General features: G+C 39.6%; 4 protein-coding genes across 5 annotated transcripts; 2 read left to right on the forward strand and 2 right to left on the reverse strand.

Annotated features, from left to right (window-relative positions):
- The first annotated feature begins 497 nt into the window (after window positions 1-497).
- Window positions 498-3,230, forward strand: bokb (BCL2 family apoptosis regulator BOK b). Its single transcript, XM_063017275.1, has 4 exons — window positions 498-666; window positions 1,469-1,597; window positions 2,485-2,648; window positions 3,102-3,230. The coding sequence occupies exons 1-4, from the start codon at window positions 498-500 to the stop codon at window positions 3,228-3,230; spliced, it is 591 nt and encodes a 196-aa protein (XP_062873345.1).
- A 5,284-nt stretch (window positions 3,231-8,514) lies between these two features.
- LOC134334570 (peroxynitrite isomerase THAP4-like) lies at window positions 8,515-11,754 on the reverse strand. Its single transcript, XM_063016938.1, has 5 exons — window positions 11,730-11,754; window positions 10,345-10,498; window positions 9,711-9,820; window positions 9,507-9,610; window positions 8,515-9,402 (listed from the first exon to the last, which is right to left on the reverse strand). Exons 1-5 carry the CDS (start codon window positions 11,752-11,754, stop codon window positions 9,259-9,261), a joined length of 537 nt encoding a protein of 178 aa, XP_062873008.1. The 3' UTR covers window positions 8,515-9,258.
- A 2,511-nt stretch (window positions 11,755-14,265) lies between these two features.
- On the reverse strand, window positions 14,266-17,304 carry LOC134334507 (peroxynitrite isomerase THAP4-like). Its single transcript, XM_063016847.1, has 5 exons — window positions 17,158-17,304; window positions 15,938-16,094; window positions 15,442-15,551; window positions 15,258-15,361; window positions 14,266-15,153 (listed from the first exon to the last, which is right to left on the reverse strand). Exons 1-5 carry the CDS (start codon window positions 17,180-17,182, stop codon window positions 15,010-15,012), a joined length of 540 nt encoding a protein of 179 aa, XP_062872917.1. The 5' UTR covers window positions 17,183-17,304; the 3' UTR covers window positions 14,266-15,009.
- A 1,801-nt stretch (window positions 17,305-19,105) lies between these two features.
- On the forward strand, window positions 19,106-25,644 carry znf414 (zinc finger protein 414). Of its 2 annotated transcripts, XR_010015473.1 has the most exons (8): window positions 19,106-19,291; window positions 19,778-19,854; window positions 19,930-20,040; window positions 20,479-20,584; window positions 21,608-21,981; window positions 22,459-22,523; window positions 24,338-24,490; window positions 24,744-24,833. XR_010015473.1 is itself a non-coding variant. In XM_063016635.1 (7 exons), exons 2-7 carry the CDS (start codon window positions 19,848-19,850, stop codon window positions 24,818-24,820), a joined length of 828 nt encoding a protein of 275 aa, XP_062872705.1. In that variant the 5' UTR covers window positions 19,106-19,291; window positions 19,778-19,847; the 3' UTR covers window positions 24,821-25,644. The 2 variants fall into 2 exon arrangements, 1 of the variants encoding a protein (XP_062872705.1); XM_063016635.1 differs by lacking the exon at window positions 22,459-22,523 and having other exon boundaries at window positions 24,744-25,644.
- The last annotated feature ends 323 nt before the right edge of the window (window positions 25,645-25,967 follow it).

Below are 25,967 nucleotides of genomic sequence, written 5' to 3' on the forward strand. Positions count from 1 at the left end.
CGTTCGGGATTTTAGCACCAGTACCGGCACCGTGCGCTCCAGGGTTCAGTTCATTCAGAATAAGTGACTGGTAATCAGTGGCGACAATAATCCTTCACTAACTGACTGATCCGACAGCTCGTTTCCTCCTCACATCTCTAAGAAGATACCAAACAAACCCTAAAGCAGTTTCTGGGCTTCCATCAAAGGAGAGCCTTACCTGCGCACTTTTTTTTTCCGACTGGCGTTTCTGAGGAACACCTCGATAAGACGTGCTGGCAGTGAGGTGTGTTTGTAGTCTCATTAATCAGCACGATGTTAATTAGTTCTTACAGACCTGTATTAACGTTTAAAGATAGTTTTGACTGAACCTAGAGCTCAGAGAAGATCCTCAATGCGGCACTACATGAAGTTTTGCGCATTTTTAACGAGGCGCGTTTGTGTTTGACCGAGGAGCTGAAGATGAGCTCTGAGAGCTGAACCACAGACACGTTTGGTTTTTATATCTGTGAAGTAAGATGGAGGTGCTGGATGAAAATGAGCTGGTGTTCCAGGCTAAACTGCTGTGCAGGAACTTCATGTACTCCAGAATAACTCGGGAAGGACTGAGCTGGGGTAAAGTCGAACCTTTCCTGCCTGTAACACGAGGGTGTGTTGGGGAGGCATCACTTGTGCTCCTTAAATTAGGTGAGAAATAAAATATATCACTGAATATTTGTTAAAAAAAGGTGGAAGTTTGAGCTTCATTAAAGGTGCAGTGTGTAAACTTTTGGTTGAAGGTTATTATAGTCTTACTGAGTCAGTGGAGAGAAACAGAATGTTATTGCACTGATGTTGTAAATGAGTTTATTTATTTAATTAATGATCTTAATAAGTTTTTTTTTTTTTACATTTTCCTGCGGTATTTAAATGTGTATTAACTTTATACTTGTGATTATACAATTTTTCCACTTTCACAAGTAACTTGCAGCAACGCAATGCTGCCAAAAAGGTCTTTAAATCCATTTCCATCATTTAGCAGATGCTTTTATCCAAAGAGACTAGCAACTGAGGATTAAGGGCCTTGCTCAAGGGCCCCACTAGTGGCATAGGGTACTAGTCCAGTACCCTTATTGCTGAGCTACCGCTGGCCTAAAAAGGTGATGGGTCATACAAATCCTTTACATTATAAATCACACTGAGTACAGTGCAAGCAAGAGAGGGTAAAGAGGCCCAACAGTGGGCTTTCACTTCCCCAGTACCCAAACGGTAACGTACAATTAATCGGGGGGCGTCCAAACTTTTGCACAACACTACAGTCATTACTGTTGGTTTAGAAATCTGATCCAGGTTTTTCCTCATTCAAATAGTCAACATCCAGCTTCTGTCGAGCTTTAAGGGAAGTGGTTATGTAGTAGAAGCTTCTTTCTTGCACTGCAGCCTTTAAGCTCATAGCAGCGTAAAGCAGTTTTTAATTAAAAAAATAATTTTTACATTTTTTATTTATCAGGTGATGAGCTGGAGAACATGCGGCCACATGTCTATCGGAATGTGGCCAAGCAGCTGAGTATCTCGTTGGCAGCAGAGGGCGTGGTGTCTAATGCTTTTCTCTTTGTGGCGACGGACATTCTTTCATTAGGTACGTCATGTTTTTTACTCTGCACGTTAGAGATCTTACAGGAGGGTCCAAAATTGTTAATAAATTGGTCCGATCTCTCGTAAACAGTAAGAAGCAGGCGTGTCATGTCAGTGTGGTGAAACCCAGGCCTTCTCGTCCAACGTTGTCAACAGTACTTGACCATTACAGATGTTCTTTGACTGACTGGGCACAGATTCCCACAGGCACATTTTAAAATCTTGTGATGAGTCTTTCCAGAAAAGCAAAAGCTCCACAGAGGGAGCCACCTTCAGCTCAATGCCTGCGGTTTTAAAAATTGGACATGCAAAGCTCATGTGTCCACATAAATTTGGAATGTTCACATTGTACTTTTTTACAGATGTAAACCAACCCTCTGCCACAACAGGCTAGAAGAATTTGGGGTGTCTGGACTATCAAGCTATCAGAACTTTATTGCCATGCGCTCAGGTGACCAAAAATATCAAGCCCACAGCATCCTGAAATCAGGAAATGTCCACTTCTTAATTGTCCACCTTTGGCCAGTTCTAACAGGGCATGTGTTCCTAATCAATTCCTAATAAAGAGGCCACTATGTTTAAACAGGCCATCCCAACAACACTGCTGCGCCTGCTATATTCATAATAGCACTCTTAGTGGCATGTCATTACTATATTGGTGTCCGTTCTGAAAAGGATCCACTGCCCAAACATTGTCCGGACTATTAGGGTCTTTGTCTTGCAGTCAGTAATTGTATACACACAAAGTTTATCTGTATATCGTATGTGTAGCTTATAAAACGATGAATGAATAGACGTACCAGGCAGTTGTTCTTAAAAGAATGCTCTGTGGCGAGTGTGTGTGATGAACAGGTGCGGAACCTTTGGGACGTTCTTGCTTGTGTTTGACAGGGATCACCTGGGGGAAGGTGGCGGCCGTCTTTGCAGTGGCGGGAGGTCTGGCCGTGGACTGTGTGAAACAGGACCGTCCTGGTGTAGTGCACACTATAGAGGAGAGCCTGGGGGAGTTCACGAGGAAGATCCTGGTCCCCTGGCTCAGGAGAAGAGGAGGATGGGTAAGAGGAACTTTCTGTATATGAGGTCAAAAGTTTACATACACCTGTAGTGTTTGTTAGTATTTTAGTAGTTGGGACTTCAGCTGTTCTCTTTCTATGACTGATGAAGTGGTGGACGTATTGCATCCCCCAAATAACCTTCAGAAACCTTCTGAAAGTTCCTTCATAAGTTTGTGGATTTTCTAAAAACCTGACAATCCACTGGTCAAAAATATACATACAGCAGCCAATCATCTGTCAGATTTTAATAGCCATCAACAAGCTTCTTGAACAATTCTGGTCAGAACCTTGACAATTTTTTTGGCAGAATTGGTGGAGTTCAACTAAATTAGTTGGGATTTCTTGACTTTTCGATACTGTCCACATATTCTCGATAGAAAATAAAAAAATATGTTTTAACATATGCTTTTTTGTGTACTTATGTTATTGAATAGCTGTCGTTCTGTTTTCTAGAGTGACATACTGGAGTGTGTCAGAAGCATTAAGAGTCCTCCTCAACCACACTGGCTGTCATCTATGGTCACGACCTGGAAGCACTTTATGAAGACCATATACATCTACCTGATGAAGTGTGGACTGTGAGCCAGGACTTATGGACAAATGTTAGCCTCTAGTGGTTCCACCCTCTATAAGCTTCATTCATCACTTCACATTGAGTTTGGCTGCTCATCCAGCGGCGTGAGGTGTGTGCTGTGCATTGTGCTGACATTACAATTTCATAATACTAAGATTTATTTTTATTTTAAAAGGAGGCCTGAGTCACACTGCAGCATCACTCAGTGTCACCGTGAACAAAATGACCACACGTGTGATGCTCAGTCCTGGTTTTCCAGAAGAAGGATTATTAGCATGGATAAGTCTGTATCAAATAGTGCTTGAGGTGGGGGGAAAAGAAACAGAAACAGGGAAGCATCACCTAGTGCCCCCTGGGTAATGCACTTTATATACGGTCGCCCAGAACTAGATATGGAGAGGGCAAAAAATAGTACAGACAGCTTGTAAACAGTCCAAGTATACCTAAGAGTAAAATATACATAAGTACTGACCCACTTTAAGCTGTCAGGGTACTGGACCGGTGCTCGGAGGGTCACTTGTTCAAGCCCCAACACTTCACTTGGCACTTTTGGGCCCTCAGCAAGGCCCCTAACCCTCAATCGCACATTGTGTTTGGTCACATTTGTAAGCCGCAACATCTTTAGTGTCTACTTTTGTAATAGGAGCTTGTAGCTACCAGTTTAGCATAATAATGCATTTTAATTCAGTACCACGTTCTGCTGATTCATTAAAAAAAATAATTTAATCATTTAAATGACACCTTTAAAACTCCCGCAGTACAACCCCTGGTTTAATCTTTTCACCTGAGTACTGTGGAACAGATTATATAGATATAAAACTATGAACATGTATGTTTGGGATCCCTGAGTGTGAGGTGATTTGTACAGTTAGCACAATGCTAATCTGACAGCTAAAAGCTTCTCTTGGCTTATTAGCTCCAGGCTATTAGCTGTTAGCTTTCTGATCAGTATTCTGACAGATCAAAGCTTTAGGGTGACAATAATGGTTTTTAACTCTTTTTATAGTCAGCTGGGCTTAAACAGACCGTTACAGAAGCTGTAAATCGCGTGATTATATAGCGGAGGTCAAAAGTTTACATACATGTTCTATTGCTGCTGTGTTTGACTGCAATGCACCTCTTTGTCCCCCCTAAAATGATTTTTGATTATGTTTTTATGTTATTTTGGGCCAAAAATATACACACAGCAAGTTTTATTATCAATAAAGCAAAGTAGAGTGTAAGAATCTCCTGCTTTTGCTTTTTAATGTGTTTGGGAACTTCAGTCAAGCTTTAAAGAGAGGATTATTTGTTGTACTGTAGTCTGTTAAGCTCATGGTCAGATGTAAAGCTCGCTTAACTGTGGACAGTTTCACTCATGTTCATAACAGATCTTTCTGGTTGCTGGTGGCTTTTGGATTACATCTGACAGATTTGGACAGATTTCCTCTCGGGAAATCTTCCTGACCTTGGCGAGAGATCACTGTTCCATGTACGGTACTTTTGCTTTCTATTTTAGATCAGAAAGGAGCAGCCAACATTGGACACTACCAAATAAACACGGAAACTGTTATAACCAAGAGTCATACAAGAGTATGTGAACTTTGGACTGCAAATGTAGTACAGTACACAAATGCAAGACACAGGTTGTGACCCCCCAATGTCCTTTCCCCTAATTTCCCCTAAAACCAGATGAATTTTGAATGTAGGTCCAGTGGCAGGACCTGTTCTATTAGTTTTATTTATTTTATATATTTATATGTATGTAGTGCTGCTGCTTGTGTATGTGTTGTAATAAGTGTTGTGTTTGTAGTTTTTTAAATATTTATCTTGTTTTTTATTGCAGTATTTTATATTTATTTCTCTAAGAGATGTAAAGAACTGTTGCTCATTGTTTGGTTTGTGTTTAAATAAAGGTTGGATGTGTACTGGTTTATAGATGAACATTCATTCAACAGAAATCAGATTTATCAAATTACACCCTTCTAAATATCTAAATATCAAGGTCTGTACACAAAGGCCCATAAGGACACAGTTTGGAGTGCTAGAACTTATTTAATTTTAAAGTAAAAAACAGGAGCTAATATTTAGACTTGTAATATTTGCACTGATTAGAAATAATTTTATTGAAATTGTATATAGATTTGGGTTACTAGGGCAGGAATATGGCAAGCCGTTTTAGCTTTTAATCCTCCTTTTCTTGATATCAAGAATTAAATTCTTACTAGTAAAAAATGAATTCTTACTAGTAAAAATTTTATTTTTGATATCAAGAATTGAATTATTACATGTTCTAATGATAATTAGTTGATTTGCATTTGGATTCAAAGGCGGGGCTAACTTGGGTTGTGCTTTTCTTAAAGAGACAACATACCACATGTACTGCAAACCATTGTAAACAAAATAGTAAAAGTTGTACATTACAGATTTTGCAGCATACTCAAGCATTTACATTAAAAAATAAACATGTTTAAAAACTGCAGACTAAAAATATCAGTCTATCGCGTAATCTACATATCAGTATTTGTTTCACTCTGTTCCTTTTCTTGACTATCGTGTCAATAAACAGAATGGACGGTTAAAGCTTTGTACTTGCTTATTTTATATTTATTAAATGTACAACAGTAACAAACTTTAACTATCATGTATAAACACAAAACCCCGCATAAATTTGTGTGCGTCGCTCTATTTGTTCCGTACTGAAACATAAAACCGTCATACGTTCCATACATAAACACATACTGTTACAGTATTAAACCACATTTCTTTTGTAACGTCTTAATAATGTATGGAATGACGTGTATGAAAGCTGTAAAATGTAACATCACTTCATTACTGCAGTGCATCCCAACTCTCTCACATCTACACTTCACAAAGTCAACTACACTAATGACCAACTTTCTAATGGAGTTTCTCTGGTCCAACTTACAATGTGCAACAGTCCAGTAGATGGCACTTGGAAACCAGAGACTGAACGGTCTACTAATAAATACACATTTTAATGATTGTACACTCTATTAATGATAATTATTTTTGGAAAAAAAAACAGATCTCAGATTTTTTAATAATTACATTTGATTTCCAATCACTTGCAATGTCTCTTTAAGTCAAAGCTCCTGATTCTCAGTGTTTCACATGCCAGTGATTTATATACAGTGTAAGAGACGAAAATCACTGTCAGATGTGTGTAATGCCAGGTCTATGGTCAGTGTGATGGGAGTATGGTTGCCAGATGGCAACAACAAATGCGCTACAATAACCAAAACTAAAAAATATTAACTACTTGGGATTAGCTAAACACTTTAAGCAAACATTAAGAAAATGTATTCAATTTAATATAATCCATTGTCATTTTATTTATCACTGTCATTTATCAAACTCACATTATATTGCAGACTTGGCAACCCTGAATATTTGGAGACACTCCCACATGCAGTGACAATGAGCTACTATTGGATATATTTAAACAGACTCATTCGAATGCAATTTTAACTAGTAAAAATTTAATTCTTACTAGTAAAAATTTATTTTCTGAAATCAAAAATTCAATTCTTGATATCAAAAATTCAATTCTTGATATCAAAAATTCAATTCTTGATATCAAAAATTTAATTTTAACTAGTAAGAATTTAATTCTTGATATCAAAAATTGAATTCCTGATATCAAGAAAAGGAGGATTAAAAGCTAAAACGGCTTGCCATAAAAAATACAATTCTTGATATCAAGAATGTAATTTTTTTATATCAAGAATTCAAATCTTACTAGTAAAAACTTAATTCTTGATATCAAGAATTTAATTTTTGATATCAGAAAATAAATTTTTTACTAGTAAGAATTAAATTTTTACTAGTTAAAATTGTATTCAAATGAGTCTGTTTAAATATATCCAATAGTAGCTCATTGTCACTGCATGTGGGAGTGTCTCCAAATATTCAGGGTTGCCAAGTCTGCAATAAAATGTGAGTTTGATAAATGACAGTGATAAATAAAATGACTGGATTATATTAAATTGAATACATTTTCTTAAAGCGCATTTGTTGTTACCATCTGTAAGATGACTTACATAAGTGTCTGGCAACCATACTCCTATTACACTGACCATAGACCTGGCATTACACACATCTGACAGTGATTTTCGTCTCTTACACTGTATATAAATCACTGGCATGTGAAACACTGAGAATCAGGAGCTTTGACTTAAACAGGCATTGCAAGTGATTGGAAATCAAATGTAATTATCAATAATTGACTTTAAAAAAAATCTAAGATCTGTTTTTTTTTTCTCTAAAATAATCATCATTAATAGATGAATCAAACAAATGTGTATTTATTAGTAGACCGTTCAGTCTCTGGTTTCCAAGTGCCATCTACTGGACTGTTGCACATTGTAAGTTGGACCAGAGAAACTCCATTAGAAAGTTGGTCATTAGTGTAGTTGACTTTGTGAAGTGTAGATGTGAGAGAGTTGGGATGCACTGCAGTAATGAAGTGATGTTACATTTTACAGCTTTCATACACGTCATTCCATACATTATTAACATGTCTGCGTTACAAAAGAAATGTGGTTTAACACTGATATGTAGATTACGCGATAGAGTATAGATTTAAGGGTTAGATGTATTTTCAGTCTGCAGTTTTTAAACATGTTTATTTTTTAATGTAAATGCTTGAGTATGCTGCAAAATCTGTAATGTACAACTTTTACTATTTTGTTTACAATGGTTTGCAGTACATGTGGTATGTTGTCTCTTTAAGAAAAGCACAACCCAAGTTAGCCCCGCCTTTGAATCCAAATGCAAATCAACTAATTATCATTAGAACATGTAATAATTCAATTCTTGATATCAAAAATAAAATTTTTACTAGTAAGAATTCATTTTTTACTAGTAAAAATTTAATTCTGGATATCAAAAAATAAATTTTAACTAGTAAGAATTTATTTTTTACTAGTAAGAATTTAATTCTTGATATCAAAAATTGAATTCCTGATATCAAGAAAAAAAGGATTAAAAGCTAAAATGGCTTGCCATACAGGAAACCAATGGATCCCCAACCAAGTCAAACAAAACCTCTCGATGAGAGGTTCCAATTCACTGTAAAATACAGTTATGCCTAAAAAAGTTTAAGGTAAAAAGAAAAAGGACGGCCAACAACAAGGTGGATACAACTAGAAGTATATCAAATAAGCCATTAAGAAACCGGAAGACCCAAACAGAGGACAGGATAGTCCAGGGAAACACAAATAAATCTACCCATAAGTGGCCGATCTGATGTAATTTTTCCAATAACGCAGTGATAACTCATTCAGGAGGTGCATTTATTATAAGTTTATTATTGTTCTGTTTAGCTCATGTTGTACATCATATAAAGATTCCAGTACAAAGTCAATTAATTCATGTTCCTGATTAATCCATTCACCTATTATTATTAATTTTACAGAATGTATAACACAATACCGCAACGATTATTAGAGAAAAAGCTACCTAAATAGTGATTAACTCCAAAACCCCCAAAACTCAACTAATCACACCACTGAGCCCTGCTGGTGACATCTCGTATACATGAAAATAATGTGTGGCTGGGACTTAATTCAGGTGTGGGAATGAGATATGCAAAGACAAAACATCCAGATTTAGATTATAACCTGGAATGTCAGTTTATATACAGCTAAGCTGAACTGTTTTGAACAGTCGTGTACATGAATCTCCCCGAGAACAAAATATGATTCTGTATGATTTATGTTGGATATAATAATAGAATCGTAATGCCACACCCTGCTATACAAGATGTCATCAGTGGTGCTCCTACACACCAGTACATGACGATCTTTCAGTGCTGGCACAGTCGTAGTTATTATGATATTCAGTGTATGACCACACCCATATTAAAGTAATGGAAAGAAAAGAACACAATTTTATACATTTTTTAGCTACATTAGTCTTGTCTCATCCCACCACCAGTAACAGTTCAGCCTTCACCAGCTACCAGATGTAACAGTGCAATAAACCATGTGTGGTTTAATAATAAGTGCTTGCTGGACACCCCATCACCACTCTTCAGTTTTCCACTGGACTCTTCTGAGGACAGGAAGCTCTGCGGTAGGTGATGTGTAGGTGCTGGGTCAGTGGCTGGTTCTCCAGCGCCATGGACACGACCTGCTCGAGTTTGCCATCAGATCTCAGCTGGATCTGCCTACAAATCTGAACAGAGAGGAAAAAACGGGTCAAATAATGGGTAGCAGGACCTGCTTTACTCTACTTCTAAGCACCAGCTGAGATTTTGGTACTTATTCTAACAAACAGACCTGCTGAACGTGCGGCTTCGTGGCAAATGATGTCCTGGCCAGTGCCTGGCTCTGCAGGGTCAGTTTCTGTCCTACCAGCTCCCCCTCCTCGATCTCTACAAGTCCTGTTAGAGCAAACACCCTGCTGGTTATCAGTCCTGTTCAGCCTAACAGATGATGTGTTATTGATATTAATGCTTCATCGTCCAGAAAACTAAAACCCACCTGAGTTCTGAGCGATGATGAAGGCCACGTTGTTGGTTCCAGGCTGAAGCCGGATGAAACCACACTCCCTGTGCAGAGGCTTTTTACTCTCAACATGGAAGGCGTTAGACCTGCAAAAATAAAATTCTAAATACACCACGCCTGACTGGTAACAGGTTTATCAAGCACCATATGTCCGAAAGTATGTGGATGTATGTGTTCAGGTGTTTCACCCACACCCATCAAAAACCATTATAGAAAATAAATGATATGCTTTCGATTTTGTGGCAATAAGTTGGTAAAGATTCCTTCCTGATCCAAAAGGCAAAGTTTGGTGTGGAGGATGTCCAGTGGGCCTGTACTGTACCATAACCTTAACCCCATTGTACACATTTGGGCTAAATTGGAACATCGGATTCTAGCCAGGCCTTATTGTCCAACATGAAATGCTCTTTTCCCAGGAAAGACACACTCCAATATTTTGTGGAAAGCCTTCCAAGAAGAAAAGTGAGTGCCAACTCTATAATAATGCTCATGGTTGGAAAAGGTGTCCACATACTTTTGGCCAAATAAAGAGGTTTGTAGAAAATCTGTGTGTTTACGGTTCAGAGTAGAACAAATGTAGGACGTGATCGTATATGTGAATGCTGCCTACATGAAGTTGATGATAGGCTGGCCCACGTGAGTAAAATGCAGCGTCTGAGTGTAACGGAAAGTCTTGATGGTGGGAAATGAACCTTCACCGGGCTCGTCTGATTCCCACGTGCCCAAAATCCAGTCCAGAGGGAGCATGGCTTGGTTCAATTCCACTGCTGAAAAAACATACATGTAGATTTTATGTAAAAAAAGATCAGCACCATAACGTCCAATTAGCATCAATTTTGGAAACATATTAAGCTGCTGTTTAGACTGAAGTCCAAACCATTTATTTCATGGTTTTTTCTGACCTTTTGTCTGGATGGCCCTATGTTATCACTAAACAACAAGGCTACAGACATGAGTAACACGTCAAGCGAGCTTTACATAACCACTGGCTTAGAGGTTACAGGCAACTGTTTACTGTTACTGTTTTCAAACTAGTTCCTGATTACATGGTTACAATGGTATGACGAGGAGATTCGTTCTTTCTTTCTTTCTTTCTCTGAGCCTATAATGATGTTAAGCTTGCTTGACTGTAAACAGTGTCATCTACGTTCCAGCAGTCTCTATTTTAAGGCAGACATCTGGTGCAGTCAGACTAGCCCTATTTATATGGGCACAAAACAGACAAAAATAAGAAATCATGGAGAAATCATGAAACAAATGTAATGATGCTATAAAACTTTCTTCACCGCCAAATCAGACATCTAAGTTGTTGTATTTACATGTTTGCCAAATTTTCACTGCCAACTCCACACAATAAATTTTAAATGTTTATAAACTATTTTTGGATAGGAAAGGTTCCGTGTTCTAGTCATTCAGTCACAGAAAACAGTTACAGAAATAATTAAAATCTAAAAACTGCTATGAAAGATTTGATTAAAGCTTCTATATAATAACTAACTGTAAAATACTGTAAAACTATAAAATACTAACTGCAATCTAAATAGTAAAATCAACAGTTTAACACCAGTGCAAACAAACATTTTCTCTATTTCAGGGTAATAAATGATTCCACGTGTGCATTTATATGATATAATATATGTTATATATGTATATAATGCTTTATATAATGCTTTATGATGTAGGTAAGCATTAGCCTCAAGCACAAAAGTCACCAAAGAGTTTGATCATCATATTTATATTACATTATATTATATTATATTATATTATATTACATTTATATTTATTACATTACATTATATTATATTTATTACATTACATAATATTATATTACAGTATATTATATTATATTATATTTATTTTTAATATTTATTTTTTTACATTACATTATATTATATTTATTTTTAATATTTATTCATTTACATTTTATTGTATTATATTATATATACAATAATAATTTCCTTCCTATCTATCTATATTTAATCAGAAATTACTCACCGGAATGAATCACTGGACAGGACATTTTAGCTCAAAAACTTGATTTAACCTGATTAATAATTAAAATAAGTACAAAAACAAAGGAAATAAATGAACGACACTGAATTATTTGCTTCGCCAAGTGTTTAACTAGTCACGAACATAAGAGCTTTTATACCAGCAGCAATGAACTCTGGGAAATGTAGTCACACCAAGACTCCGGTAATCACAACCACGTCTCTTCTCTGGTTTGTTGATATACTGCAGTAAAGTTGGTTTTATATTCACATATTCGGATTTTTTTATTCAATAGCTTTTAAAAGATGCGTCCAAAAAGGCTCATCTGTGTAACTGCTCATTGTTGGCAATCAAGACAATCAACTACATCTGAGTTTACTACAGTAATAGATGCTTTTCACAATGTAAACTATACATTACTTTCACTGTGTGCTGTAACCGCTACAGGAGCTCAGGGAGTCTAAACACTCACATAACACAGAAACAGCAGCAGATAGAGATCATAGAGGTCCGAGCACTAACACCTTTTATTTTATTGTTTTAGGAAATACTTTTAATAGCTTTATAACAGCTCATCGCTTAGAATTATGATAGAATAAACAGACAGGCTTTACACAATATTTACACCTCTCAGACTACATGTTATTAGTTTATTGTTGTGAGGTTTTTTAAAATGAAATAGTTTCAGTGGCTTTTGAACAAATGTTCTAAAAAATAAGTTGTTAATCGAGTGGAACCAACATCTTGAACATGACATACATCACCTCTTAACCTGGCAACTTAATATCTGCCTTATTAAGCTGACAAAATGTAATAACAAAAATCTTCTAAACAATTCTTCAAAATGCTCAACAACAAGTTGTACTTCATCAAATGTAAACCAGAAGACAAACTACACCTGCTATACTGACACTGTCACCCTTTAGTACATAATAAAAACAGATTATTATATAACTTCAACAGCTTTTAAAGTATTCGTCATATTGCTCCCAAACAAGTTGTATATTATCAAGTGTAACCCACATTACATACTACACTGCCATCCTTTAGCATTGCGCACATGCCTGTTTATATGTATAATGTAGGCATGTGTGCATGGTGTGCAATGCTAAAGGGTGACAGTGTCAGTATAAGAGGTGTAGTATGTAATGTGGGTTACACGTGATAATATACAACTTGTTTTGGAGCAATATGACGAATACTTTAAAACAGTGTTTCTCGACCTTTTTTCAGTCACGGCACCATTTAAAAGTATGCAAAATCTCAAGTCACCCCAGTCTAAAATGTATTAAAAAAATTACACTCTGCATCCCTCGGACTGCTAACACACACGTGCACACACCATAAGATGTCACTTAGGGAGGGAGGGGTAAACGTGACTTACTTTTAATGGGAAACCTGAGCCTGGGATGATGCACACAATCACCCTATTCTGGCAGGGATGGATGAGAGGCAGACACGGATCTCCTGGTCCAGAGCCCTCAGTCGCTCCCTGTACTTGTTGTTGATGTAAGTTACGCTTGAAAAGCTCAGTTCGCGCCATGAACGAATCAGATTTAACATAATTAAACAAGTTTATAGTTTATTTCTCAATTATTTGTCCTTATACTAAGAGCACTGCTTCTTTTCTGCAAGTTCTCTCTGTAGCTCGGTTACGGCTCTCTCAACTCAAAAGAAGCTTTATTGGCATGACAAATAAAGACATTCGTATTGCCAAAGCAAGTTACAGAGAAATAATAACAATAACAATAAGAAAGAGCAAATATATACAAAACAGCACTTTGGATGTACTGTAAATGTGCTTTATAAATAAATAAATTACTTGCTTACTAAAACAGTTACATGTGCAAAAAAAATACCAAATAGAATAAAATATTAATAAAAACAGTGCAAAATAATAACAAATAATAATTATATTATTTACATTAATGAGGTAGTAATAACGATCAGTTTGTGTGTGTCTCTCGTTCTGTGTGTGTGTGTGTGTGTGTACACACACACAAACTGATTGTTATTACTACCTCATTAATGTAAATATTATAATTTTTATTGTTATTATTTTGCACTGTTTTTATTATTATTTTATTCTATTTTATATTTTTGCACATGCAACTGTTTTGTATATATTTGTTCTTATTGTTATTTTTATTATTTGTCTGTAACTTGCTTTGGCAATACGAACGTCTTTATTTGTCATTCCAATAAAGCTTCTTTTGAGTTTTTTTGAGAGTGTATGTGTGTGTGTGTGTGTGTGTGTGTCTCGCTCATATATACTGTATGTATATAGCGTCTCCTACAGGAGCGACTCGGTTCCTTTTGTTCATTTTAAAGAGCCTTTTAATAGAATCGGATCGTTCGCGAACGACTCATCATTATCAGAATATTTTTGACGGCACCCCGGTTGAGAAAAGCTGGTCTAGGGAAACACCGTCCACATGGCTGCCAGGAGCTGAAATCCACCTGACAGAGATAAATCTACCCATAAGTGGCCGATCTGATGTAATTTTTCCAATAACGCAGTGATAACTCATTCAGGAGGTGCATTTATTATAAGTTTATTATTGTTCTGTTTAGCTCATGTTGTACATCATATAAAGATTCCAGTACAAAGTCAATTAATTCATGTTCCTGATTAATCCATTCACCTATTATTATTAATTTTACAGAATGTATAACACAATACCGCAACGATTATTAGAGAAAAAGCTACCTAAATAGTGATTAACTCCAAAACCCCCAAAACTCAACTAATCACACCACTGAGCCCTGCTGGTGACATCTCGTATACATGAAAATAATGTGTGGCTGGGACTTAATTCAGGTGTGGGAATGAGATATGCAAAGACAAAACATCCAGATTTAGATTATAACCTGGAATGTCAGTTTATATACAGCTAAGCTGAACTGTTTTGAACAGTCGTGTACATGAATCTCCCCGAGAACAAAATATGATTCTGTATGATTTATGTTGGATATAATAATAGAATCGTAATGCCACACCCTGCTATACAAGATGTCATCAGTGGTGCTCCTACACACCAGTACATGACGATCTTTCAGTGCTGGCACAGTCGTAGTTATTATGATATTCAGTGTATGACCACACCCATATTAAAGTAATGGAAAGAAAAGAACACAATTTTATACATTTTTTAGCTACATTAGTCTTGTCTCATCCCACCACCAGTAACAGTTCAGCCTTCACCAGCTACCAGATGTAACAGTGCAATAAACCATGTGTGGTTTAATAATAAGTGCTTGCTGGACACCCCATCACCACTCTTCAGTTTTCCACTGGACTCTTCTGAGGACAGGAAGCTCTGCGGTAGGTGATGTGTAGGTGCTGGGTCAGTGGCTGGTTCTCCAGCGCCATGGACACGACCTGCTCGAGTTTGCCATCAGATCTCAGCTGGATCTGCCTACAAATCTGAACAGAGAGGAAAAAACGGGTCAAATAATGGGTAGCAGGACCTGCTTTACTCTACTTCTAAGCACTAGCTGAGATTTTGGTACTTATTCTAACAAACAGACCTGCTGAACGTGCGGCTTCGTGGCAAATGACGTCCTGGCCAGCGCCTGGCTCTGCAGGGTCAGTTTTTGTCCTACCAGCTCCCCCTCCTCGATCTCTACAAGTCCTGTTAGAGCAAACACCCTGCTGGTTATCAGTCCTGTTCAGCCTAACAGATAACAAATCTCCTTGGTATTAAGGCTTCACCTGAGTTCTGAGCGATGATGAAGGCCACGTTGTTGGTTCCAGGCTGAAGCCGGATGAAACCACACTCCCTGTGCAGAGGTTTTTTACTCTCAGCATGGAAGGCGTTAAACCTGCAAAAATAATATTCTAAATACACCACGCCTGACTGGTAACAGGTTTATGATTCACTATATGGCCAAAAGTATGTGGATACCCCCCTTCCTAATGGGTGTTTCAACTACACCCATGATGTATCAGATGGATCTGAATCAATTATAGAACATAAATGTTATGCTTTGGTAAAGATTCTTTACTGATTCAAAAGGCAAAATTTGGTGTGGAGGAACTCCAGTGGCCTGTACAGAACCTCAACCCTATTATACACATTTGGGGTAAACTGGAACATAAGGTGTCCACATACTTTTGGCCAAATAAAGAGGTTTGTAGAAAATCTGTGTGTTTACGGTTCAGAGTAGAACAAATGTAGGACGTGATCGTATATGTGAATGCTGCCTACATGAAGTTGATGACAGGCTGGCCCACGTGAGTAAAATGCAGCGTCTCAGTGTAACGGAAAGGCGTGATGGAGGGAAATGAACCTTCACCGGGCTCGTCTGATTCCCATGTGCCCAAAATCCAGTCCAGAGGGAGCATGGCTTGGTTCAAATCCACTGCTGTGAAGCAGAAGAAACATTTCGATGTCATGTAAAAAGATGATTTAAGCAGTACAGGCTCGTTATATATCAGCACCATATCGTCTGCAACTTTGGAAACATTTCAAGCTGCTGTTTAGACTGAAGTCTAAACCGTTTATTTAATCGTTTTCTCTGACCTTTTGTCTGGATGGCCTTATGTAATCAACAAACAACAAGGCTACAGACATGAGTAACACTGTCGAAAGTCAAGCGAGCTTCACATAACCACTGGCTTTGAGGTTGCAATGCAAACAGCCCCTGCTTTCAAACTAGCAACTTAAAGCCTCAGTCAAGTTTGTTCCTGATGACATGGTTAAAAAAGGTATGACCTGGAGATTCCTTCTTACTTTCTCTGAGCCTATAATGATGTTAAGCTTGCTTGACTGTGAACACTGTCAGCTAAGTTCCAGCAACTTCTGATTAAAGACAAACAGGTTTTTGGTACTTCTTAGATTACATTCGCTTATCTGTACATGGAACTGCCTTTTTTTTTTACGTGGTGGAGTCAGACTAGCCCTATTTATATGGGCACAAAACAGACAAACTAAGAAATAATGGAGTCATGAAACAAATGTAATGATGCTTTAAAACTTTCTTCACCGCCAAATCAGTCATCTAAGTTGTTGTATTTACATGTTTGCCCCAGCAAATTTTTAGCCAACTTCCCACAATACATTTTAAATGTTTATAAACTATTTTTGGATAGAAAAGGTTCAGTGTTCTAGTCATTCAGTCACAGAAAACAGTTGCAGAAATGATTAAAATCTAAAATCTGCTATGAAAGATTTGATTAAAGCTTCTATATAATAATCCTGGATCTAACTGGAATCTAAATAGTAAAATCAACAGTTTAACACCAGTGCAAACAAATATTTTCTCTATTTCAGGGTAATAAATGATTCCACGTGTGCATTTATATTATATAATATATATTACATATGTATATATATGTTTATATAATGCTTTATGATTTAGGTAAGCATTATCCTCAAGCACAAGTCACCAAGAGTTTGATCATCATATTTAATCAGAAATTACTCACCGGAATGAATCACTGGACAGGACATTTTAGCTCAAAAACTTGATTTAACCTGATTTATACTGAAATAAGTACAAAAACAAACTAAATAAATGAACGACACTGAATTATTTGCTTCGCCAAGTGTTTAACTAGTCACGGAAATATAAGAGTTTCGACATCAGCAGCAATGAACTCTGGGAAATGTAGTCACACCAAGGTTTGTTGATTTACTGCAGTAAAGTTGGTTTATATTCGAATATTCGGATTTCTTTCTTCAATAGCTTTTAAAAGATGCGTCCAAAAAGGCTCATCTGTGTAACTGCTCATTGTTGGCAATCAAGACAATCAACTACATCTGAGTTTACTACAGTAATAGATGCTTTTCACAATGTAAACTATACATTACTTTCACTGTGTGCTGTAACCGCTACAGGAGCTCAGGGAGTCTAAACACTCACATAACACAGAAACAGCAGCAGATAGAGATCATAGAGGTCCGAGCACTAACACCTTTTATTTTATTGTTTTAGGAAATACTTTTAATAGCTTTATAACAGCTCATCGCTTAGAATTATGATAGAATAAATAGACAGGCTTTACACAATATTTACACCTCTCAGACTACATGTTATTAGTTTATTGTTGTGAGGATTTTTAAAATGAAATCGTTTCAGTGGCTTTTGAACAAATGTTCTAAAAAATAAGTTGTTAATCGATTGGAACCAACATGACAAACATCACCTCTTAACCTGGCAACTTAATATCTGCCTTATTAAGCTGACAAAATGTAATAACAAAAAAACCTTCTAAACAATTCTTCAAAATGCTCAACAACAAGTTATACTTCATCAAATGTAAACCAGAAGACAAACTACACCTGCTTTTTTATTTACACCAGATTTGTATGAATAACTTCAATAGCTTTTAAAGTATTCGTCAAGTTGTATATTATCAAGTGTAACCCACATTACATACTACACCTCTTATACTGACACTGTCACCCTTTATTACATAATAAAAACAGATTTTTATTAAAATACAACTTGTTTTAGAGCAATGTGACAAGTACTTAAAAGGTATTGAAATTATTTCATAAAGATCTTAACTAGTAATACTGTGTAAAACTATGTAATAAAGGGTGACAGTGTCAGTATAGCAGGTGTAGTTTGTCTTCTGGTTTACATTTGATGAAGTACAACTTGTTGTTGAGCATTTTGAAGAATTGTTTAGAAGGTTTTTTTGTTATTAAATTTTGTCAGCTTAATAAGGCAGATATTAAGTTGCCAGGTTAAGAGGTGATGTTTGTCATGTTGGTTCCAATCGATTAACAACTTATTTTTTAGAACATTTGTTCAAAAGCCACTGAAACGATTTTATTTTACAAAACTTCACAACAATAAACTAATAACATGTAGTCTGAGAGGTGTAAATATTGTGTAAAGCCTGTCTATTTATTCTATCATAATTCAAAGCGATGAGCTGTTATAAAGCTATTAAAAGTATTTCCTAAAACAATAAAATAAAAGGTGTTAGTGCTCGGACCTCTATGATCTCTATCTGCTGCTGTTTCTGTGTTATGTGAGTGTTTAGACTCCCTGAGCTCCTGTAGCGGTTACAGCACACAGTGAAAGTAATGTATAGTTTACATTGTGAAAAGCATCTATTACTGTAGTAAACTCAGATGTAGTTGATTGTCTTGATTGCCAACAATGAGCAGTTACACAGATGAGCCTTTTTGGACGCATCTTTTAAAAGCTGTTGAAGAAAGAAATCCGAATATTCGAATATAAACCAACTTTACTGCAGTATAGTTTATAATAACATCTAGATCTATCGAGATGTGCTACCTTTAATGTGTGTGTGTGTGTGTGTGTGTGTGTGTGTGTGTGTGTGTGTGTGTGTGTGTGTTTGCCCTGTGTTTGACTGGCGACCTGTTCAGGGTGTTTCCTTTTGACCCTTCGCACAGGGACCCACCGCGACCCCGCAGATTCATACTCGGGATTCTATTGGTGGAATTACGAGCACGCGCTGACGTAACTGCGCGCGTCCATGACTGTGTATGTGGACGCGCACGTACGAGACGGGCGGCGCTGAAAGACGAGCTTTCAAATATAAACATTTATATTTATTTATTAGAATTAATCCTCCGATTATTGTAAGTTCAACAAACGACTTTAACTCCGTTTAAAAGCTTATAATAATAAAATATTGTGACAATTTTTTTGTCTTTGTTAAACGTTCGCTAGCATTACTGTTAGCACGTAGCTCTAGTAAACGGATCTGTATTATCATAACATAGTAATAATTATTATTTTATGTATCTTTACTTTTGCATTTAATGTTGCTTATGTTAATTTGTTGTTTTAAATGTATGTTATTAAATTGTTTGTGCACTATCAAGTAAAAAGCTTTTATTTTGTATTTTGCTCGCTATTAATACAGTATTTTTATAACACGATCAGCAAAAACAATTTGATGTATTTGGTATGTTCTCCTTTTTGCTGTAGTGACAGTATGAACTTGAGCTGGAATTGACTCCATCAAATTGTGCATAAAATTAGAAACATGTCCCAATACTTTTGTCCAAATAGTGCATTTAATCTAATGACCAAAATATTATTTTTACTGTTTTATTTTCTAGTTTAGAGGTAAAAGTGAAGGATTTTCTCTGCATTTCTGAATTCCAGCCATCACTGCACTCCAGATTCATCATGGACAGTAAGTATAATTCCATTCGGTTCTTATGTACACAGGGATACACGTTTACGCTGACCTGTCCTGTGTCCTGTGCAGACTGCCCTCAACCCTGTTCGCTGTATAACTGTAAGCGGACGTACACGAACGCAGAAGCGCTGCGAAACCACATCAGGGATCATCACAGCAACCCGGCACAGTCCGTCCCAGGTATGATTTCTGCTCGCCGCGAGCCTCGGCGCAGACCGCCGCTTTGTTCGGTGCTCGGCTTGAATCTGAGCTGAATCTGCATCAGTGTGGAATAAGGTGCAGATCCAGGGTTACAGCTCCACATGTATCTGTGTTTATCTGGATTCTCCTCCCTGTTTCACTTTTAAACTTGTGTTACAGCTCCAGCTTCTGAGAAACGGTGAGAATCAGAATCAGCTTCTCCCAGAGTCTAAAACGCTTCTGGTTGAAAATAAAGCTTAACGTGGTTTAATGTAGTAAAAGAAGGAGACAGGAGCACTAAACTTCTCTTCATTATTACTGCTCATAAGTTCCTCCACTAATCACGTTCCTCACTCGCCGTTTTAGTACAACAGGTCACGTTAAGCGTCGTTCGAAGGTCCGCGAGTTCCTCACGCCGGCTGTGCTTGTGTTTCCCAGGTAAATCGTTCCTGTGCTCCACTATAGGATGTGATGGATCTTTCTCCAGCATGCAGCAGCTGATGGATCATATGAGGCGTCACCACAAACCAAATTACTTCTTCCTGTGAGTCTAACTGCACTGTTGCTTCCACTCCTTTGCACTACCTCATTTCTGGCCAAAGAGCTTTCCAAAAACATGCAGATTGTTAAAAATTTGGCAATGGGGGGGATCTAATGGTGCAGCAGTTTTACATGCTAACGCTGCCGACCTGGCCGGACGTCCACGCAAACACAAGTGTGCACGTTTGAGGGAGGGAGGGACGGTCGGATTGGGTTTCTTCTATACGAGAATGTGACCATGTGAGATCTCCAGGACTGGTCCGGGCACCTGCTCGAAGTGGGAGGGGGTCTTCACATGGAGCTTAGCGTGGTTTCCTGTAAGGAATCCAACACTGACAGGTGATAAGACGTGTCCACAGATTGGACACGTGCCTGAGGAAACTCAACTCAACTCAACTCAACTTTATTTATAGAGCACTTTAAAAACAACAACAGCTGTGACAAAGTGCTGTACATAGATATTTATAAAACAAACACTAGAAACAATGAGAAAATAAAAACAATAAAAAACAATAAAAGAAATAGATGAAACAAATAAAACGGTAAAAACTAATAAGGCAAATAAAACAAGGGCAAAGTCTCATGCTGGATTGAAAGCCAAGGAATAAAAATGGGTTTTAAGACTAGTTTTAAAAATAGCCAGAAACGTCTTGTACAAGCGGCAGATTGACAGTTGGGAGTTGGAAATGACTAGACAGGGAGATAAAGAGGACAAAGTCTTGGCCCTAGGTGTGAGTGAGGTCAGTGGGGGTGTTTTTGTAGGGGCTGGACCTAAATACGTACGAGAACGACAATGTATAGCAATACCACAAGCTATAAACATCGAAATAAATAAATAAATTCGTAGGGGTTGTGCTCTTTACATTCATCTGACCTCACATCAGCTTTTTCCTCCATCAGTCACCACCGAGACTCAAATTTGGGGTGCTGAGGGTGGTCGGCTACCCTAATATTGATGAAATATGTATTTTCTCTCTCTTTCACGAATGTTCTCGTAATCTGATCGCCTCAACTCGTCTGATTTCAGGTGCGAGAGCTGCAGGGCTAAACTTCGCTCCTACCGCACCCTCCTGAAACACCTGCAGACGTGCGCCAAGGTGGCCAAGGGCAAGGCCCCGAAACCAGACGCTGGTCATCCGGGCACAGAGACGGATCCGTCGGGGGACACCCCCCAGGAGGCGTCCGATTCCTCCGCGCCCTTGATCTCGGCTCTTCGGGTCCCGTCCGAGGTCGTCCAGCCTCGGAACCCGCAGGACGCCCCGTACGGTTCCTTTCCTCCCAGTCTGTCCCCGGCGCCCGAACCGGAACCTCAGCGCTCGCTCAGGTTCGGGCCGGCGGGACCGGCGTCCTACCTGCCGCACACCCCGCCTGGATCCAACGCGGTCTGGAGGAAGAATCAAGGTAATCTGACGTGCACCCCTGCAGCGGTGATGTCCGATCAGCCGCTGCGTTCGACTGACGCTCGCCGCTCGCATCGCCACACCTCCCACCAGGGATGGGGAAAAAACATCAAAAGGACACGCCCCGTTACCTAGAAACCGTCTCCTCAACTCCTGATTGGGTGTAAGACACCATATCGATTTACACTGCACCTGACGTCCAGTTCCAAAACCACAGGCATTCAATTCACAGCAGTCCACACTCACAGTGAGCATTCCAGTTCAGCCCAAAGCTGTACGTCGGCTTTGAGGTCGGAGCTTTCCTCCCATAGTGCTGAATCACCTGTACGTTATAGTTAGTAGGCGCGTCCTCTTGGTGTTCTGTCCCAATTCCGGAGCGAGTCGAACGCAGCACGTAGAATCAGGATAGAAAATCATACTGTGTGTTTATTTATTTGTTGATTACGCTGTGTTTTATCATGTGGCTGTCCTCTACCAGACCCGCCTGCGCCCATTTTGCACAGATGGAACTCCCCTCAGGCTTTTATGAGAGAAGAAGTGCAGGTGAGGAACACAGGAACCGTGTGAAGTCCTTCCAGCCGGGCCGGCTTAACAACACGCTGCTGCCGCTAACGCCGCTTCGGCCGTGCCAATGTATCACACGTACAGATTCTAACAGATTACCCACAGTTCAGTTCTCCCTTCTGCTTCCTTCACCCCTTTCAGCTGGATCGTCTGCGCTGGCTTGAGCCGGTTCAGATCCGAGCTCGGTGTGCTGGGCTGGTGGAGGTGTTTCGGACGTGCTGACGTCCACTGTGCGCTTGCTCATCTCTGCACCGTTTCGGGTTTCTGTGTTAAGCCTCGGTCACACCAGGTTCCCCCTCTGTGGATGAAACAGCATCTCGGTTCTATTTACCTTTATACAAAGAGACAGTACACAGTCTGAGCGATTGAGGGTTAAGGGCCTTGCTCAAGGGCCCAAGAGCAGCAACCTGGCAGTGGTGGGGCTTGAATCAGCGACCTTCTGATTACATCGTACCGAACCTGCCGGCTGAGGCTGAGCGGCCACATGAACAACGATTGGCCTGTTGTTCAGATATGGGCAGGACTAAGCCGGATGGGGTCTCTCTCATGACTGGTGCAATTATGACCTCTGCTGGCTGATTGATGGCTCCTGCACAGAGATGAGAAGAGAGTGCTCTCAGGGTGCGTCTCTCCGTACACGACGCTGAGCTGCACTGCACTCGTCAAAGTGTAGGTGATGAGATGCATACGGCTGCTGCCCACGTGTCGGAGGGGGCGTGGGTTAGCTTCGTTCTCCTCGATCAGAGCGGGGATCAGCATTGGTGGAGAGGAAGCGTGACGCAATCGGGCGACTGGACGCGCTAAAAGTCTTTTATTGCTACCATTGCTGTTTGTCTGCTGGGATTCATTACGATGCCACCCAAGCTGGCGTGTTGTGACGTGACGTGGATCGGTCTGTAGGTTGAAATGAATCAATCAGGAGCCTTAATGTCGGGCCCTTCATTTCTAATCCACTAGCACATCACTGCTGGGATCTCGAGCCAGTCGGTCGCCTCCTTTTATTCCCTCTGCAACGTTAGAATGAATTGAGTCGATCAATGAAGCATGTGTGAAATGCTAACCGAGCGACGGCGGTGGACCTTTTCCACCTCATACCTGACCTGTACTGCAGCGGGAGGTTTCTGGTGTGACCGTGGGTTACAAGTGGTAAATAAAGTAACAAACCGTTTCTTCTTCACCAGCTGAGACATGTTCGGCGTACGGCGGCTTCTTTGCTAAGCTAAATATATCAATTCTGTGCAGTTCACGCCAAGCTAATCTGCTCGCTATAAGCCTCTGTTACACTACTAAACATGTCTTGGCTGATGTCTGTTCTATTGTTGGGCTTTTGGAAGTAAAATTTAACCGAGCGTTGAGGGTTCATGCACAGATCAGGCCTGGATGTAAGTGTTTGATGTAAAGGAGCGCTGATGTGGACCCCTGAGTGCTGCAGCAGGAGTGTTCGGCCTGTCAGCTGGACCTTCAGCCCTCTGTTAACCTAGCGCTTGAAGTTTTAAGCTCTCGTCACTCCCGGCACACCCGATTTAACTTTGGAGCTATTTATCAAAGCCCTCGTGAGCCGGATCGGGTGTGTTTGGGGGCGGGGAAAGCCAAGCGTGCTTATTGCATCAGGGCTTGAGACTGGCACCGAGAGCGCACTGGTGGCATCACAGGCCCGAGAACGCTCCAGCGACCGAATAACATCTACGATAAGTCTACAGAACAACAGTCGGACCTCAGTCAGTTGCAGCGAATGCATAAATGTTCCTAATAAAGTGGCCGGGCGCGAGTGTAACGTCTCCCGTTTCTCTCAGGCCAGTCCTTTAGCAGCCGGATTCTATGGGAGCACACCAGGGGGCGCTACAGCTGCCTACAGTGCGGCCACTCTACCCCCGACCGCCAGGAGATGACGGCGCACATCGAGGGCCAGCACAGGAGCCCCGGGGCCCGAACGAGCCACGATGCAGGTATCACACGTGCACACGTACGACTTCATGTTCATTAGGGCTCGAGATCAGACACTCAGAACGCTGGTCACTCACCACACTGGCGATTTAAATGTTATGTTTTATTTATTATCGTACCCACACGCGGGCAGATCGACACCCCCATAATAAAAGAACTAAAAATATCCAAGCCATCCACTTCTGTGACCTAAAAAAGTCCCGAAGCTTTTCATTAATGCAGCGTTTTTGTCGTGTGTTTTTGTTTTGTTTGTAGATGCAGCCGTCGCTTCACCTCCATCCCTGATTAACTCCACGATGGAGGCTCAGAACCTGAAATATCTAGCGCTGTAGCTCCGTGTCCGATCCAGGTTCAATTAAAAGAGAAGGAATCGTTCGGCATGCTGCGTGCGGCTCGTCCCGTCCACAACCATCGGCCCCCCCGGTGAAGATCAGCGTGTTCCTAGAAATTCAGCTCTCTGTGAATCAGCTTCTTATCACACTGAAAGAAATAGAAATTTTATTAAGATCAATAAATAATAATGTCAGACGCGCGCCTGCACAAACACGTGATTGGCTGTGCGTCTGTAGGGGGAGGGACAATGGCCGAAACAGTGTTCCTCATCTCCGGGGCAGTTGCGACCTCTTCTGATCACTCACTCGAGCGATTCCCATGACGTGCAGAAACTCCAGACCAGACTTTTATTAACACGTTTGGGATGAATTGGAATGTCTGATGCAAAAATAGATTTCTCATTTGTGTCTGCAAACTAGAAAAGGCCCTTTTGACTAAACGGACACAAATTCCTACAGACGCCCGGGTGTCCACATACTTTTGACTGTATCCCTGAGCCACGTGTTTCTAAATGTTTTTAGAGATTCGGGTCAATCTGATTAGAAATGAAAGAGAATATAAACTGTATAAACGTGTTTCATTAATAAATCATCTCATCTGGATTAAAGTGCTGATGTGTTCCAGCATATCTACACACACACACACACACACACACACGAGTTCCTGTTTCCTAAATATCCTCTCATCTTTGCTCACTCACAGTTCCATGCATGAACACCGAACATCTAATTCCATGTTTCATTTCATGTTTATACACGATCGTGTTTTTGTACACAAACCCTGGAGGAATAAAAGCAGATCAGATCGGGCTTAGAACCGACAACCCAGAGTCTGTGTCTCTTATTCTTCTATTTCCTGCTCAGAAAGAGAAACCAGGTTGAATAAAACATAGACCAACGGGATCATGTAGGGTCGATAGCACTGCTGAGCTTCAAACCCGGGTCTAAGCCACCCAAGCACCTCGTTAGGAACGACTTATCCAAAATATCTCGACTTCACTATATGAAACAGACCAGAATTCCAGGAATGGTGGGAGGGCAGTGAGAAAAGCAGCACTAAGCTGAAGGAGAAACATCAGTGCTCGTCTGATGATTCTCAGTAGTTGATGTTAAATAAATAACAATGAATAACGTTTCATAAATAGAT

Source organism: Trichomycterus rosablanca, chromosome 20 (genome assembly GCF_030014385.1).
Source record: "Trichomycterus rosablanca isolate fTriRos1 chromosome 20, fTriRos1.hap1, whole genome shotgun sequence".
Taxonomy (NCBI): domain Eukaryota; kingdom Metazoa; phylum Chordata; class Actinopteri; order Siluriformes; family Trichomycteridae; genus Trichomycterus; species Trichomycterus rosablanca.